This window comes from Carassius gibelio, chromosome A20 (assembly GCF_023724105.1).
Source record: "Carassius gibelio isolate Cgi1373 ecotype wild population from Czech Republic chromosome A20, carGib1.2-hapl.c, whole genome shotgun sequence".
NCBI classification, from domain to species: Eukaryota; Metazoa; Chordata; class Actinopteri; order Cypriniformes; family Cyprinidae; genus Carassius; species Carassius gibelio.
The window spans coordinates 17,390,997-17,405,841 of record NC_068390.1 but is presented as its reverse complement, the minus strand read 5'-3'; the positions used below and the strand labels follow the sequence as shown (position 1 = coordinate 17,405,841).

Genomic DNA, 14,845 nt, shown 5'->3' with positions numbered 1-14,845 from the left:
GAAACGTTAATTTATATATTTTCATATTTAAATGCTTTAAGCATTATGTCATGTTTGTTGTGTCTTCTTAATGAAATATATTATTAAGTATTACAAAATACTCACTTCTGAGTATAAATACTCATGATCTTTATAATAGCACACATATGGAAGTGTGATCTGTCCAAGAACAAAAGATTTAATGTGTGCATAAAACATGGACTTCTGTGAGTTATCATCATATGCAAATACCAAAACAGTGACAGATGTTAAAACTGTTTCCTTTGTTTAAGATTGATGGAGAAAAGTCCAAAAATCATGTTTGTGAAAATATTACTTATATATTATTGTATTTATTACAATTTTGAATTAGCATTTACTTTTAAGTTTTATTTTAAGTTGATATTTTATCTGTATAGCTTTCATTTAACTTTAATAATTTTAGTACATTATTAACTTTTTCTCATTTTCTTTTAATTTTTTTTTTTACTTTTACTTGACAACAGTTTGAAATAGTTTAGTTGTGGTTTGAGTTAATGATAACAACACTGAGTTAAAAGGATAGCTTTTAAAACAAATCACCCTTTCACGTGATAAACTGAATAGTAGACATACTTTGTTGTGAGTAGCACAGATTATTCTTATCTATTCTCATGATGTTTTGTAGGTTGCCCAGCGGTTCTGGCTGCGTTTCGTCTCTCTCTGGTTCCTCCGGGTCACAAGGTGGCGCTGGTGTGGCTCGTTGTCAGCCCTTTCTGCTGCGGGTGCTCAGGACAGCTCTTCCTCTGCAGCTCCTGCTGCTTCTCATAGTGGGCTTGACCTGTCTGGTGCCCACGACTGAGCAGGATTACAGTTGTACCCAAGCAAACAATTTTGCCCGGTCTTTTCATCCCATGCTCCGCTACATGAACGGCCCACCGCCTGTATGAGCAGGAGGACACTTTAGGAATGCCTTCCCAGAATGGACTAGTCTTATCCAAAGCTGATTGTACTTGTTCCTGTTCAGTTACTGCTGCTAATTTCATTTTTCACTAAACAGAGTACTATTGAACTCATTGCAATGTAGACTAGTGTTGGACAGCCAAACTGGTAAACCTTTTCTGTTCCAAGGAAACCAATGAAAAACTATAGAATTGTATATAATTCTGTACTTAATAGCACTGATATAAGCATAAGGTACTGCACTTATACCGACCAAGTAAATGGCTAAGGAAACTGTTTTATTTTTATTTTTGTATTATTTAAAACTGTAGAAAAAAAGTTATTTTGAATATTATTTAAATTATATTTTACATGGCATTTCAAATTTTGTTTTTATTTCATGGCATAGAGTTCACTTTTTTTTATTGTCCAGATTTGTAAAACAGTCCTTTATGTAGCTCTATGGGAGAAGTGTGCTTTTTATAACATTTATCTACTTACTGTGTTATGACAATGACAGTGTGACAAAAACATTATGATTGCGATGTCTATTTCTGTATGTACAGTTTGCTAATGCTGACAATAAAGACACATCTTTTCATTTAATATATATACATTTTGCTAGTTGCCCATTCAGTATAGTTAAAAGTATCATTTTAAAAGTACTTGTTTTTTTTTTACTCTTGTCTTTATAATTATTTCAGCCAAATTAACATTTCCAAATTTAGGTCCTTTAAAATGAAAACACACTGTACAAATCATAACATTAAAGTATCAAATTTAATGGCTGATAAGTGCAATGTACAAGTCTACTGGACTATGACCAAACACATTCACAGATTTGAGGAAAAATATGACAATCTAGTGCAAGACCATGTCAGTTCCTGCATTGAATGTGTACCAGTGATTCTCAATGCTTATAAAAATCAGCATTTACATGTCTGTTAACATGGCAATAAAACCAATTACAGCACTTTAATACAGCAAACATAGGGTTTAACATTGTCATATTAACAAACCAACAAGCGAACATCTTTGCTCCAAAAAAAAAAAAAAATTAATACATATTTATATATTTAAAATAAAGCAGTTATATATATATATATATATATATATATATATATATATATATATATATATATATATATATATATATATATATATATACACTGCCCTCCATAAGTATTGGAACAGTAAAGACAAAATTGTTCTGTTTGCTGTGGAGTCAATAAATCTGTTAATATGATTAAAAGATGAATATGAGACAAAACTACAGAATGTCATATTTTATTATTGGGTGATTCGACACAAAGATGTTTTTCAGAGTTTCATCTCCCTATATGATGTGAGCAGAAGTATTGGAGCAGTTTCCTCACAGCTCTTTCTAAGTGTTCAGCTGTGTCCTGTAGCATTCATTCTTCAGATATTAAAAGCAGGGAATGTGTCTCATCAGTTATATCCATTGCTTCTGCATTCTAAGTCTTGTATTCGATGATGACACACACAAAACAGGATGAAGACAAGGAAGCCGACTCTGAAAGAAAAGCAAGCAATTTGAATGCAAAAAGAAAAAAGAGTGGAAGTCAATTAGTACTATAGGAAAATCAAAGGGCATGGAGAAATCAAGAGTTTGGAAACTACCGGTGACTTCAGCAAACAACGTCGAACTGATCGGGTGAGAAAAACCACAGTAGTTGATGACAGACAAATCATAAAAGCTGTGAAAATGAATCAGTCTGCTGGAGAAATTGACACAGAATTACAGAAGCTACACAGCAAGATGCAAACCTCTGATCAGCACCACAAATAGAAAGGCAAGATTCTTCACAAATGTGAGCCAGTAGAGTTTTGGAACTGAGTTCATGGACCAATGAGACAAAGATTAACTTTAATCTAAGTGATTGGAAAGCAAAAGTGTGGAGAAAAAAGGGAACTGCAAATGAACCTAAGCATACAAGCTCATCTGTAAAGCTTGGTGGAGGTGGAGTCATGGCATGGGCACGCATGGCTCTCTAGAACAGGACCTCTTCATTTTAATGATGACTTCATGTATGATGGCAGTCGCAGAATGAATTTGGAAGGGTACAAAATCATCTTGGCTACCAGTATTAAAAAAAAAATGCCACCAAACTTATTAGAAAACATTTAATATTGAATCAGGACAATGGCCCAAAACACCCTGCCAGTTCAGTCAAGGACTTTATCAGGGCAAAGAAATGTAAAGTCTTAGATTGCCCAAATCAATCTCCAGATTTAAATCTGAAGCTGAAGAGGAGACTATAGACAGAAACTCCCCAAAACAAGCAACAGTCTCGGTCTGGGGAAAAGCATGTCAAAGCATAAGACCAAGAGTCTGGAGATGTCTATGGGTCGCAGACTCACTGTTCTGACTGCATGCAAGGGATCTGCAACTAAATATTAGCTTTTAATCTTTTACATCTGCCTTAAATTCAACTGTTCCAATACTTATACTCACATCAAATAGTGGGATGAACGCTAAAAGTGCTGTCCTTTTTATTTGGTAAAACATGTATGTCGAAAGACCTAATAATAAAATGTGACATTCTGTACTATTGTCACATATTCATCTTTTAATCATATTTGCAAATGTCTTGACTTCACAGCAGAGAAAACTATTTTTTTCTTTACTGTTCCAATACTTATGGAGGGCACTGTATATATATGATTGCGAGAATATATTGTGGCATTTTCTTTTTCTTTATTCCAAAGGTAACATTTCTCCTGTTTTCAGTCACTTTATAATATAGTGTACATTACTTCATATTAAGCGCTGCTTGTAATTAAACCTAACTATTACTATTGCCATTATGCATATAGTAATAATAACATAAAAAACAAATGCAACACCTCTGCTACAATATGAAGTTCTTCATTCTACAGTTAAGGTAACATTCCACTTACCTCTGACTGACAGTGGAATGTCAATGTAACCTCACCTGTTTTTAAAACAATATCTGAATAATCCTTGGTAACTAAAGTTTAAGCAATGAAACCATTTACCTGCTAGTTTATGATGTTCTTCACAAGCCACCTGCTCTTGATTGTCTTTTGTTTGTTTGTTTTAGCTTAAGTAAGTTTGTGATGTCAAAGTTGTCACTCCATTGGGTGTTTAAAAAGAAGAAGAACTAGCAGCCCTAAGAGCCCTTTTTCAAAAATGTCTTTCAAAACTAATGAATCAAGTGAGCATAGATGTATACTGTTTTATTTGAAGACTCAACCTCTTTACATTTTAAAATGTGTTCATTTCTAGATGGGTCTTCTAGAATCTAAAGTATTCTCTGATAAGGCACAAAGAGAGACTTCAGTTCCACCTTCAGATCTATTAGCCAGCACTGACTGGTTCACAGTCTTCACATTCTTCAGTTGTTGGACTGGACACAGATCAGGGGTCTGGACTCTGGCCGTGTTGGGCTGCATGGCTCCAGGACCTCTGGAGGGGCTGCTGCTGCAGGCTGTGGGTGTAGACCAAGAGTCTTTCTCACTCTGTGACCACGGTCGCTGCACTTTTCTTGAAGAATGGAATTGCTGGGCATCCAGCATCTCTAACAAAAGGTCATACAGTGGGACTCGATTCTTACATTTCATTCGGTATAAGTGCTCCATTCCTTTGTTGCTTTCAAAAAACAAAAAAAAGAATGCAGATGTAACGTGCATGCAGTAATAAAGCAGTAATAATTCAGCAACAAAAATCATTTAATGATTGCTAATAAATGTAAGAAGGTCCCATCAAATGGGTAAAGCTCCTTTTCAAACCCTCTTTATTTGTATAAAAAGCTTGTGATCTGTTACACTGCTTTTGAAATATTTGGGCCGAGTAGGATTTTTATTTTAAAACATTAATCTCTTAGCAAGGCTGGATTTATTTTCTAAAAATTGCACAACAGCTACAATAATATTGTGAAATGTTCTTTTACTTTAAAAGAACTGTTCTTTGTTTGAATATATTTTAAAATGTCATTTTCTCCTGAAATGGAAAAGCTGAATTTTCAGTCTTCGTTTTCACACGATCCATCAGAAATCATTCTAATATACTTATTTTTCTGCTCAAGAAATGATTATTATTATCAATGTTGAAAGCCTTTATTTGAAAAATTAAATACAGCAATGTAAAAGATTTGACAGCCACTTTTGATCAATTTAGTGCTTTCTTTTTTAATAAAAGTATTAATTTCTTTAAAGAATGATTATCTTTTTGACCCCAAACTTTTAAATGGTATTGTGTATGAAACGCATCTGTTCTTTACCTCATGTGTCTGATGTGTGAGAGCAGCAGCAGGAGCTGGGCCTGCCGGCGAGACTGCAGCTGCGGGGTGGTACCTGATTTACTGATGCAGTAAATGAGGGCATCAGTGATGTTGTCCAGCATGCACTGCACCATGAAGCTGTCCATCAGGGGCTCCACTGAACTGGAGCAGAATGAAAATGCACCTGATCAAACAGAAAAAGATAAGCAATAACCATTTAAATATTTCCTATGAACTACAGAGATGACAAATAATATCTAGAATAGTTTCCAAAATCTAAAAAGAAATCTATAAAACCAGGCCACTGTATTTTTGATCAAGTAAAGGCCACCTTGGTGAGCACAGGAGACTCTGGAAGATCACTTCAAGCTTCAAAGCTCTTCTTTTCAAAAGTCCTAAAATCACCACGTTCCTTCATTCTTTATGACTTGCAGACTCACCAGAATTGAGAAGTATGATGGCTTTGAGACAAACGAATTCCTCCAGCTTGAGTTTGAGACTACGGAAGCGAGCCACGGTCGCCAAGAGCATGTCGAAAATCTCAGTCATCCCCTCGACACATTCCCCTTCACTCCTGTAAAGAGGTAGAACAGCTCTTTACCCATGCCAGGAGATTTTTTGTCTCTTTTATTGTGATATGTGCCTTAAAATAGCCGTTTTATCTCTTCCGTGAACAATGCTGTTTACCGTTTACTTTGCATGAGAGCAAAGACTGGACGTCTAATGGACTCTCTTTAGATCATCTGTCTTTCATTAGCTCTTATCCTATCTTAGCAGTCTTCTGCCTTTCTTTCATTCAACCATCTTATCTTTACAGTCCCCTCCAAAGTCTTACTCGCCGCTCTCCTCCGTCCTCCAGGATGCTTTATTAAACTGTCAGTCTCACGACTCTTTACTTTTTACGGATGCTGGTTATGATTCATGTTCCCTTGGTGATGACGCTGTTCTTCAGAAGCCCTTTAAGGAGCCTGTTCCCAACCGGGTTCTCTCTAATTACAATCTACGTGTGACATGATCTTCTGAAGAGGAGCACTAGGCTCTCAGGTAAATAGTTCACATCCTTTTTAATAATCTAGTTTTCATTTCATAATCATTTAATTTCATTTCGTGAGGTATGCTCCTCTGCTGGGCTAATTCCCCGCTGCGTGGAGAAAAATTCTACATTACAAATCAATGTTCTTTATGAAATTGAAGCAAAAAATAAGCGCATGTAGAGATTATGTATCAGGTCAATATGACATCTCAAAAAGCCCATGATCACACGCACAGCAAAACTGCCTGAGACTAAAATAAAACCCTGAGTTTCATTCGAGTCCCCGCAGGTTTCTGTCACGCCATGTTGGTGCTTTTCCATTATTCTTAACAGTCAATTGAAGCTAAATGAATTCAAAACAATTGAATACGTTTAAAAAGCTTCTCAAAGTGTGGTTGCACACTTTTTCATGTACTTCATGTTCATATTTTTCATGTGTTATGTTATATATAACAGCGAGATGGTAACAGCGAGAGTGAGTCATTAGATTGGATTCAGGTTTTATGATTTTTATGGATTAATACAAAAAAAGTATAAATACATATTGTACAGTGGCCTACAAAAGGAAGTGCAGAATATCCGGTACCTATCCAGGATGAGATCCTGAGCGAAGATGAGTTTTCCGGGTGAATGAATAGACCTCCATATGAGGCCGATCATCAACACCTCCAGCCAAGAGCTCTCCAACAACTGAACCTGATCGTGCAGAGAGAGATCCTGGAACCCTGTTGAGTTTGAGATCAGACAATACTGAAAATTCAATAATAAATTCAATGATAAAATATATACAAATGCAGTTAACATTAGTTATTTCTCAATATTTCAATATATCTGTACATCCTCTTGTATTTTTTATTTATTTATTTATTTATTTTTTACATTTAATGACCCCTACATTTTTGAATGGAAGTGTCAGTTGTGTAGCAACAGCAATAACAAGGTCAAATAGATTTTTACCTTTTTCTGAATAAAATGAAAAAGGCACACCTGCACAATGATTCTGTGTTCTGGGCAGCTGTTATGTGGTTATTGCTATTTTAATATGAGTGGGTGGTTGCTAGGCAGTTACTAGGCTCTATGATATTCTGGTCCCTAGCTAAGGTCCCTCCTTCAGTGTGAATATATGGGACTTTTCACTCATCATCACTGAGGAAAGTTACAGTGTTTGCATGACAGCTGTGTGAAGAGAATTCGTGCTCTGCATTTAACACATCCAAAGTGCACACACACAGCAGTGAACACACACACAAACCGTGAACACACACCCGAAGCAGTGGCTAGTCAATGCTGTGTCGTTTATAGCAACTGGAAGTTTGGTGCCTTAACATTCACTCCCCCCACCCTACCATACCCACCAGACCTGAGACTCGAACCCACAACCTTTGGGTTACAAGTCCGACTCTCCATCCATTAGGCCATTACTAATATGATTACTAAAAGTGATGATTGCACCACTTTAAGGCACATTTCTTGCCTATAATTGAAATGATTCCTTCAGATTTAAACCCCTCTCCCTTGATGTTGTACTTTGATCTTTAAAAGGATTTCACCTGGTACTTTCTTAGCCCAGGCGATCATGTGGACGAGTTCTTTGTCAGCCATGTTTGTGAGCAGGGACATCATGGTGATCTCGGTGAATGGGCGGCTGTGTTTCTGTCGCGAGCAGACGGCCGGCGGCTCTGCCTCCAGAAGCAACAGCAGCACCTGGTCAGGAGGAAGGCATAAAGCACTGACCCCACCGCCGCTGCTCTTCTTCCTCTTGTTCTGCGGGGGAGCTGTTCTTGAACCACTACGGCTTGACTGCTCACTGTAGCTCTTGATGAGATCTTCATTACCGCTTCTCCTCCTCTCACGCCTGAAAGCACGCCCACCGCGGTCCTTACGAATACCTGCAATGGAAAACATGCAAATTATTACTTTTATTATATCCTTTTTTCAAACTATTTGAGATAGCAGAGAAAGATGACTGTGCTTGTCACAGCCTGATTTTGCACCATTCCGAATAAAAGCAAAACCTTTTAAAACTAATTTCAATCAAACCATCAGGATGCAGCATTATTTTTCCATGTGAATTATCCATAAGCAATTACATTTTTCTTATTTAATAATTTTCAAATTCCCAGTGTGAATTATCCCTCAAATGCTACCTTTACACATTTTTATTCAATATTACACACTTTATTAATTGTAAAAAGTAAAATTTAAAAAAATAACTGAATACATTAAACAAATTAAATGTTTATTTAATTTCTCCCTCTCCCTGACACACACACAATTAAACTAATGTAAAAAAGAAGAGACCATTCTTAAATTCTGAATGTTGCCTGTGCCAATATAAAAGTAGGGGAAACTCTTCTCTAGAGCATAACAGATGGTGCATATATGTGAGAAATACAAAGCTAGGAATATCTTTATGTACCTCCTTTCACCATGCCTACTTCATAACACTTGCGTAGTCTGCATGCTTGGCAGCTCTTCCTGCGGTTTCTGTCAATAGTGCACTGGTTGGTCGCTGGACAAACATAGTCATTGTGACCTAGAGGCAGAGAAATAAAGTGGAGCTTGTTTTTTTATCATTCTTTTACCCTCGAATTCTTGCTTAAACAGTAAAATGCTTATGACTTTAAGATCAGCTTTCAGAGATGACTTTTTTAACTTTGTATTAGCGATATGTAAATACTGTTCGGTCAGAAGCAATAAAGAGTGCAGCGCATCAACAGCCTTGGATCTGATTAAGAGCAGAGAGCAGGTACAAGCTGTTCCAGCGCTGCAAATGAAATTTTAAATTAGATGATTGTGTCTCAGCCAGAAATGTCACAGACACACACATACACTCTGACATCCAAACCACTGTATAAAAACATGCACATAATCAAAATGAAGACTGCAATTCTACAACAGAGAATCCAAAACATGAAAATAAAGAAGAATAGATAATGTTGGTGAACGTGGGTTACCAAGCGATTTTTGGTGGCCAGTACAAATGACCTGGAAACTGTAAAGAGCAGATCACCACCATGCCCTTTAAAAACGCCGGTCGCCGGCTACTCCTGAAACTATTACCAAATAATATATATATATATATATATATATATAAATATATATATATATATATATATATATATATATATATATATATATATATATATATATATATATATATATTCTGAATTTGTAACATTTTATTGCAGTGATCTTTTAAAAAATCTTTTAAGAAACCCAATCCAAATTGCTTAAAGTAAAAATGTATTTATTCTGCTGTTCTCTCTGCCTTCCTGTCCTGATGGTCTGTCTCTCCTAAACATCTTGGCCCTCCACCCTTCTGTACTCCCCTTTACTTACTGTAATTCCCTTCACCCAGTGTGTCCTAAAACCCATTTGTCAGGTACACACTTACAGTCATTTTCCTCCAGTTTTCTGCTCAGTTTTCCTCACCAGAATGGCAGTTGAAGTCAGCATCAGTAACCTGCCCCTGGAAAGAGCTCATCAGGAGCCTGGCCTCTCATTTTACCAACCCCACCCAGATCTGCACCCCTTCCAATGCAATACAGAACCGCAAATAAGGTGCAGGCAGAAACATCTGTGCTTCATTGTACATATCAGGCAGCCTTTCATCACATGTGAGACTTTCATTTTCACCTCTTTCTAACCGCTTTAAAAGGAAGGACAGTAGGGAACAGGCAAGGATGATTATCTGTGGCTCATTTGAAATGGTATTTGAAAGCATAAGGGTTTGACTTGAAAATTAATATTAAAAAATGATGAAAATCTATGAAAATCTAATTAAAATGATTTACGTGCAAATGTAATATCAGACCGATAGAGAGCGCGTCCGTTTTCTGTGAAAGTGAGATACTCGCACTCTTGCATAGGCTGTATAATGCACTCTGAACATTTGTCATTAAAATAACTCCATAGAAACTACCTCAAACTAACTATCATATTCTTCGGACTATAAGTCGCACCTAAGTTTAAGTCGCATCAGTCCAAATATACGTCATGACGAGGAAAAAAACATATATGAGTCGCACTGGACTATAAGTCTCATTTATTTAGAACCAAGAACCAAGAGAAAACATTACCGTCTCCAGCCACGAGAGGGCGCTCTATGCTGCTTAGTGTAGACTACAGGAGCAATGAGCCGCATCTCTGGAAGCATAGAGCGCTCTTGCAGCTGTAGACACAGTAATGTTTTCTGTTAGTTCATTTCTCTTGGTTCATGTCAAATTCATTTTAATAAATAAGTCACACCTGACTACAAATCGCAGTACCAGCCAAACTATGAAAAAAAAAGTGTGACTTATAGTCCGGAAAATAAGGTATTCAAATGAGAAGAAAGTCGTGTCTGAAAGCTGCAATAGATTTTTTTAAATTGGTTAAATTAATTGAGAATATCATGTTTTTCTTTGTGTGCTGTTTGACCATTTCTGTTGGTGGTGCTCGATATTTGATGAGGTCCGCCCTGCTCCTTTGAGCCCTCCACACAGTCATCAACGGAAAACCCTCACACCCCAAATCCTGACCATTGCGTATCATATAATGCACACCAAAGAAAACTCCTGCACATTAATAGAACGCCAAATAAAAACAGAGAGTTGTGGTATTGACATGCACATTCACGTTTTTATTTTAGACAGTTTATTTGTTTTTATTTTAGATTTTAGATTTTAAGACAATTCTATGTTCTCGCAGGCCACATTAAATAATGTGGAAGCCCGGAATAGGCCCGTGGGCCTTGAGTTTGACTCATGTTCCCTATAGTAATTCCCCACTCAAAAATGCTTCACGTTTCCTCCTCACAGAGAGAAAAGTATAACACTAGCTAAAGTGCAGGCCTGAGCTGGCAAAAGTGCGCATCAAGGACATATAATGGCCTTAAAGGGGGCGCTCATGAGCACCTTTCTGAAAGCTAAAATGACGAATGGTAAGTCTGCAAGAGTGCAAATCCACATCAAGTGTGCCATTTGGGATAGGGGCTTGGTGGGATATTTTAGGGGATGCTTTCTTACAATGGCCATTATTTTAATGTTCACAAACACAAATTAATTCAATTCTGCTTTCGCTTCATTTGGATATATTTTAATTGGTGGAGCAAAAACAGACAAAATGACTGCAATAAATGTAAGTTTCTTAATATTCACTTTTGTTTTGAATGGTTTAGGCAATATGAAACTTGTAAACTATTTTTGTGGACACATGCAACAGCATCACAGACATGCTGATATTCAGAACAGCAAGACTGTGTGTGTAACATACTGGTTACCTTGAATGCTTCTCTTGAAGAAAGCTTTACATCCCTCACAGGACCAGACTCCATAATGATAACCAGAGGCATAATCACTGCACACTGCACAGAAGCGCGTCTCCTTCTCTGAATCAAACCCTCCTGTGCCTCTTGATCCGGAGTACATCTCCTGTCTGTCAGAAGCACTGCACAGCTCCTCACACAAACCACCACCTGCCTGCTGAGAAGATACCACACTGGACCTACAGACAGAAACAGGAGAGATGTCAAGAGCAGCAGCTCACCACTGCAGAGAAACTGACTTTTGTGTTGTACTGATTCACTAACACTAGTATTTAAATTCTAAACCAGTATCGATGAGTGGATAATTATTTCCATCTTAGCTAGATTGTAAAATCAATTCTAATTTATCTAAGCACATCTAAAAAATAAACAATAAAAGCTCAAATCAGTTGGTTAAAAGGTGACAAGTGAATTTAGGCCTCATAACATTATTTATTAAATAAAGGGGGGAAAAGGAAATTCACAAGTAAACATCAAACACTGGTCAATATGGGTAAAAAATAACTAATAACGTCCAATAACCAATATGGTACCGTGACATTGTGCATCCCTATAATTAAATATAAATTATACAAAAGACTGCGTATATAAAATATCTTGAAATATAAATTTGTAATATCCAAGGAGAATATGTACGTGACTGCAAACAGGGGACAAGAGTAACCATCCCCATTTCCTTCTGACCTCTTGTTCCAGTGTTTGTAAATATTTATTTTATCTTTAATTCTGATGTCCAACAGATTTATTGCGCAACCTCAATAATGGACTGCAGTGAGTGCTGTGCAATGTCATAACTTCACAACTGGGGTCCCAGAGCAGCCTAAAACAGACATGAATGACTAAACACATGTTAAAATGAAGTTAATATTCTCATGATGTCAGATGTAAACAACAAATTTAAACAATGGGCTTTAATAATAAGTCTATTCAACATGTGCCATCATTTTTATTAATCCATTAACTGTCCCTAGATCTCCTCTCAGTTATTTTGAAAGTGAAAAATGTTCTCCCTGTGTGTTCAGACAGTAGCACTGTTGTTTTCACCAACTGTACTTTCCTCAAGGTCTAGAGACAGAATCTGATCAGAGGCTCTTCAAATGTACATTTCTTTCTGTGACGGGTGGAATTCAGTGCCCATGTTGTATCCAGAGTTTACAATCCTAACCATCTTCTTTCCAAGAAGTCAAGAAATGCTAATAATTAACAGCACAAACCTAGAACATCAAATAACAACAAATAAAATAAACTTTAATTAGTCAGAGAGCACTCGATATGAGTAGAAATGTGGGAACCACCATAATATGAAGGAAGTAATACGTATTCTCCAGTTTTAAAAGAAAACAAATGCCAAAGGCCATCTAGCATTAAATGCTGGTCATGCACAACCCAAAAACCTATAGAAACAACCTATTAGTCACATTAAAAAAAAGATGTTTACTCTTGCAGTATTCTAAAACACATTGTTTTTTTTTTTACCATACATTTTACCTAGCTGAAATATGTCATAATGGCTTAAAAAATATAGATTTAAATGTTGGCTGATAATGGTACTCGATTTATTACAAATGTCATGGTTTGTAAGCCAATTAAACATGTTCAGAAAATGTGTATAATGCTGCAGAAATATTTGACCAGGCTTTGTGTGTGTGAGGTGTTGTTTACCAATAATTGTGCCTCAATGAATCCAGAACCACCTCATCCGATTAACTGGAGACCTGACATGTCTGTTTTATAATCTTAAACATCTTATATAGTTTCTTTCCCTATTAACTATATTAGTTTAACCTTGATTTCACCATGAAAATGGAAACTTGACATCTAAGATACACACATACAAAGATAGATACACTTATTTTCAATGTTTACAAAAGCTCTTAAATCCAATAAACCTCTTAAAGTGCTGTATACATTTATAAACTTGTAACTATTGTTTTCTCTCAGAACTTTGAATACTTCACCTACAAAACCATCCAAAACATGAACACAATCAGAGTTGGTATTTAAAGCTGAACTGACCTGTAGAGAGAGCTAGAAGGGGTGTCCAGGTAGTAGGACGCCTGGTGGGTCGAGGGGTGACCACCAGGATGGCTCAGGTATGGGGACAACTGAGGGCTGGAGGGTGCAAAGATGCGAGGGCTGCCTAACGACTGCAGATGCTCTTCTACGGGGGGCACGTGGGGGTCCGGGGGAGCTGGGTAGTATCCGACCGAGGCAGGCTCGGCGGGTGACGAGGTGCCGTAGGTTTGTGTGGGGTTTGGGAACTCGTAGGATCCATCAAGATAGTTGACAGAGGAGCTGATGCCCCCCACACTGTGCTCCTCCTTAGGGTACATGGGTGAGAGTTTGTGGGCAGCTGGTGGTGAGGAAAGCCCCTCCAGGTCTTCTCTCTCCGGGCTCGGGCTGGTCCTGAGTCGCTGTGTGGCACCAGCAGCCTCTCCGCTGGTCTGCCCTCCAGACATCACCATGGAAACACACACGCAGAGAGCATGAGGCTTAAGGTAGGCTACTATCTGTTCATAAGCAACCACCAAAAGACAGATTCTCTCTTTTTTTTTAAGCTCAGTTTTTTTTTTTACCTCCCACTGTCTTTCTCAAAGTCTCTCCTCCTTGTTCTGCTTTGCATCCACCCTGCTGTTCTGCCTACTCCTCCTAAAAAAATACAGTCCTCTCTCTTCCAGTCCACCTTGGGCTTAAAGGACAAAGTGTGATGTTTTTCTAAGATATGCGAGTCTGCTTTCATTTTTCCTTCTCTTTCTCTCTTAAAATACTCTTTCCTTCTTTTTCTTTTCCATTTTCTATCTCTTTATTTCTTCAGTATCTAAAACTGCTAATCTAACAAAAATGCCTTTCTGTGGGCTTAAATATTACACTTTAGGAAGGATAAAATATGAGCAACTGTACAAGTGAAAAATAAGGAGTCCAATGTGAGGTGCTTTTCTTGTAAACAGGAAACGGAGACCACTAGAGACATAAGGAATATTATTTCTTGTGGAAACTCAAAAGAAAAGAATCAGTTGTTTAATCCTTTATATGGTCATCACAAGTAGCCTGGATGCATCCCCTCACTGACGTATCTCTGACTTCTGTGTCCTTTTTACTTTCACTGTCGGAGGCTCTGACAAAAAAAAAAAAAAAGAGGAGGTAAACAAATTAAAGACAGTCAGGTCGATACTGGCGGTCACTCTTCAGACCAGGTCATGACAACCAGGTAAACAAGAGATAGGAGGTCACCGACTGATTTACTTGCCAAAACCTTTGGATTTTACAGGTTATGTTTGTTCATAACCATTTCTCTAAGGGCAACTGTTTAAAGCTGAAATGGAGAGTGTGTAGGTGTCC

At 37.4% G+C, this 14,845-nt stretch overlaps 2 protein-coding genes across 4 annotated transcripts in view; one reads left to right on the top strand and one right to left on the bottom strand.

Annotated features, from left to right (window-relative positions):
• LOC127938707 (nesprin-1) overlaps positions 1–1,510 on the top strand; it is a 63,968-nt gene extending 62,458 nt beyond the window's left edge. For both annotated transcript variants that reach the window (XM_052535526.1, XM_052535525.1), the window contains exon 91: positions 647–1,510. In XM_052535526.1, coding sequence (XP_052391486.1) covers positions 647–908 — 262 coding nt within the window. In that variant the 3' untranslated portion in view covers positions 909–1,510. The remainder of the gene's footprint in view (positions 1–646) is intronic.
• Positions 1,511–4,107: 2,597 nt separating this feature from the next.
• Positions 4,108–14,518, bottom strand: LOC127938711 (estrogen receptor-like). 2 transcript variants are annotated; one of them, XM_052535529.1, is made up of 8 exons: positions 13,523–14,516; positions 11,462–11,685; positions 8,618–8,734; positions 7,749–8,087; positions 6,785–6,923; positions 5,606–5,739; positions 5,166–5,349; positions 4,108–4,534 (listed from the first exon to the last, which is right to left on the bottom strand). In XM_052535529.1, the coding sequence occupies exons 1-8, from the start codon at positions 13,969–13,971 to the stop codon at positions 4,168–4,170; spliced, it is 1,953 nt and encodes a 650-aa protein (XP_052391489.1). In that variant the 5' UTR covers positions 13,972–14,516; the 3' UTR covers positions 4,108–4,167. The 2 variants fall into 2 exon arrangements, with proteins under 2 accessions (XP_052391489.1, XP_052391491.1); XM_052535531.1 differs by having other exon boundaries at positions 4,266–4,463; positions 13,523–14,518.
• Positions 14,519–14,845: the final 327 nt, after the last annotated feature.

Coding starts and splice junctions, on each gene's coding strand:
- LOC127938711 (XM_052535529.1), bottom strand. CDS start 13,971: ATGGTGATGTCTGGAGGGCAGACCAGCGGAGAGGCTGCTGGTGCCACA. Junction 6,924..7,748: donor CTGGGCTAAGAAAGTACCAG/GTGAAATCCTTT, acceptor CAAACTCAACAG/GGTTCCAGGATCTCTCTCTG. Junction 5,350..5,605: donor CATCATACTTCTCAATTCTG/GTGAGTCTGCAA, acceptor CTGTTTGATCAG/GTGCATTTTCATTCTGCTCC.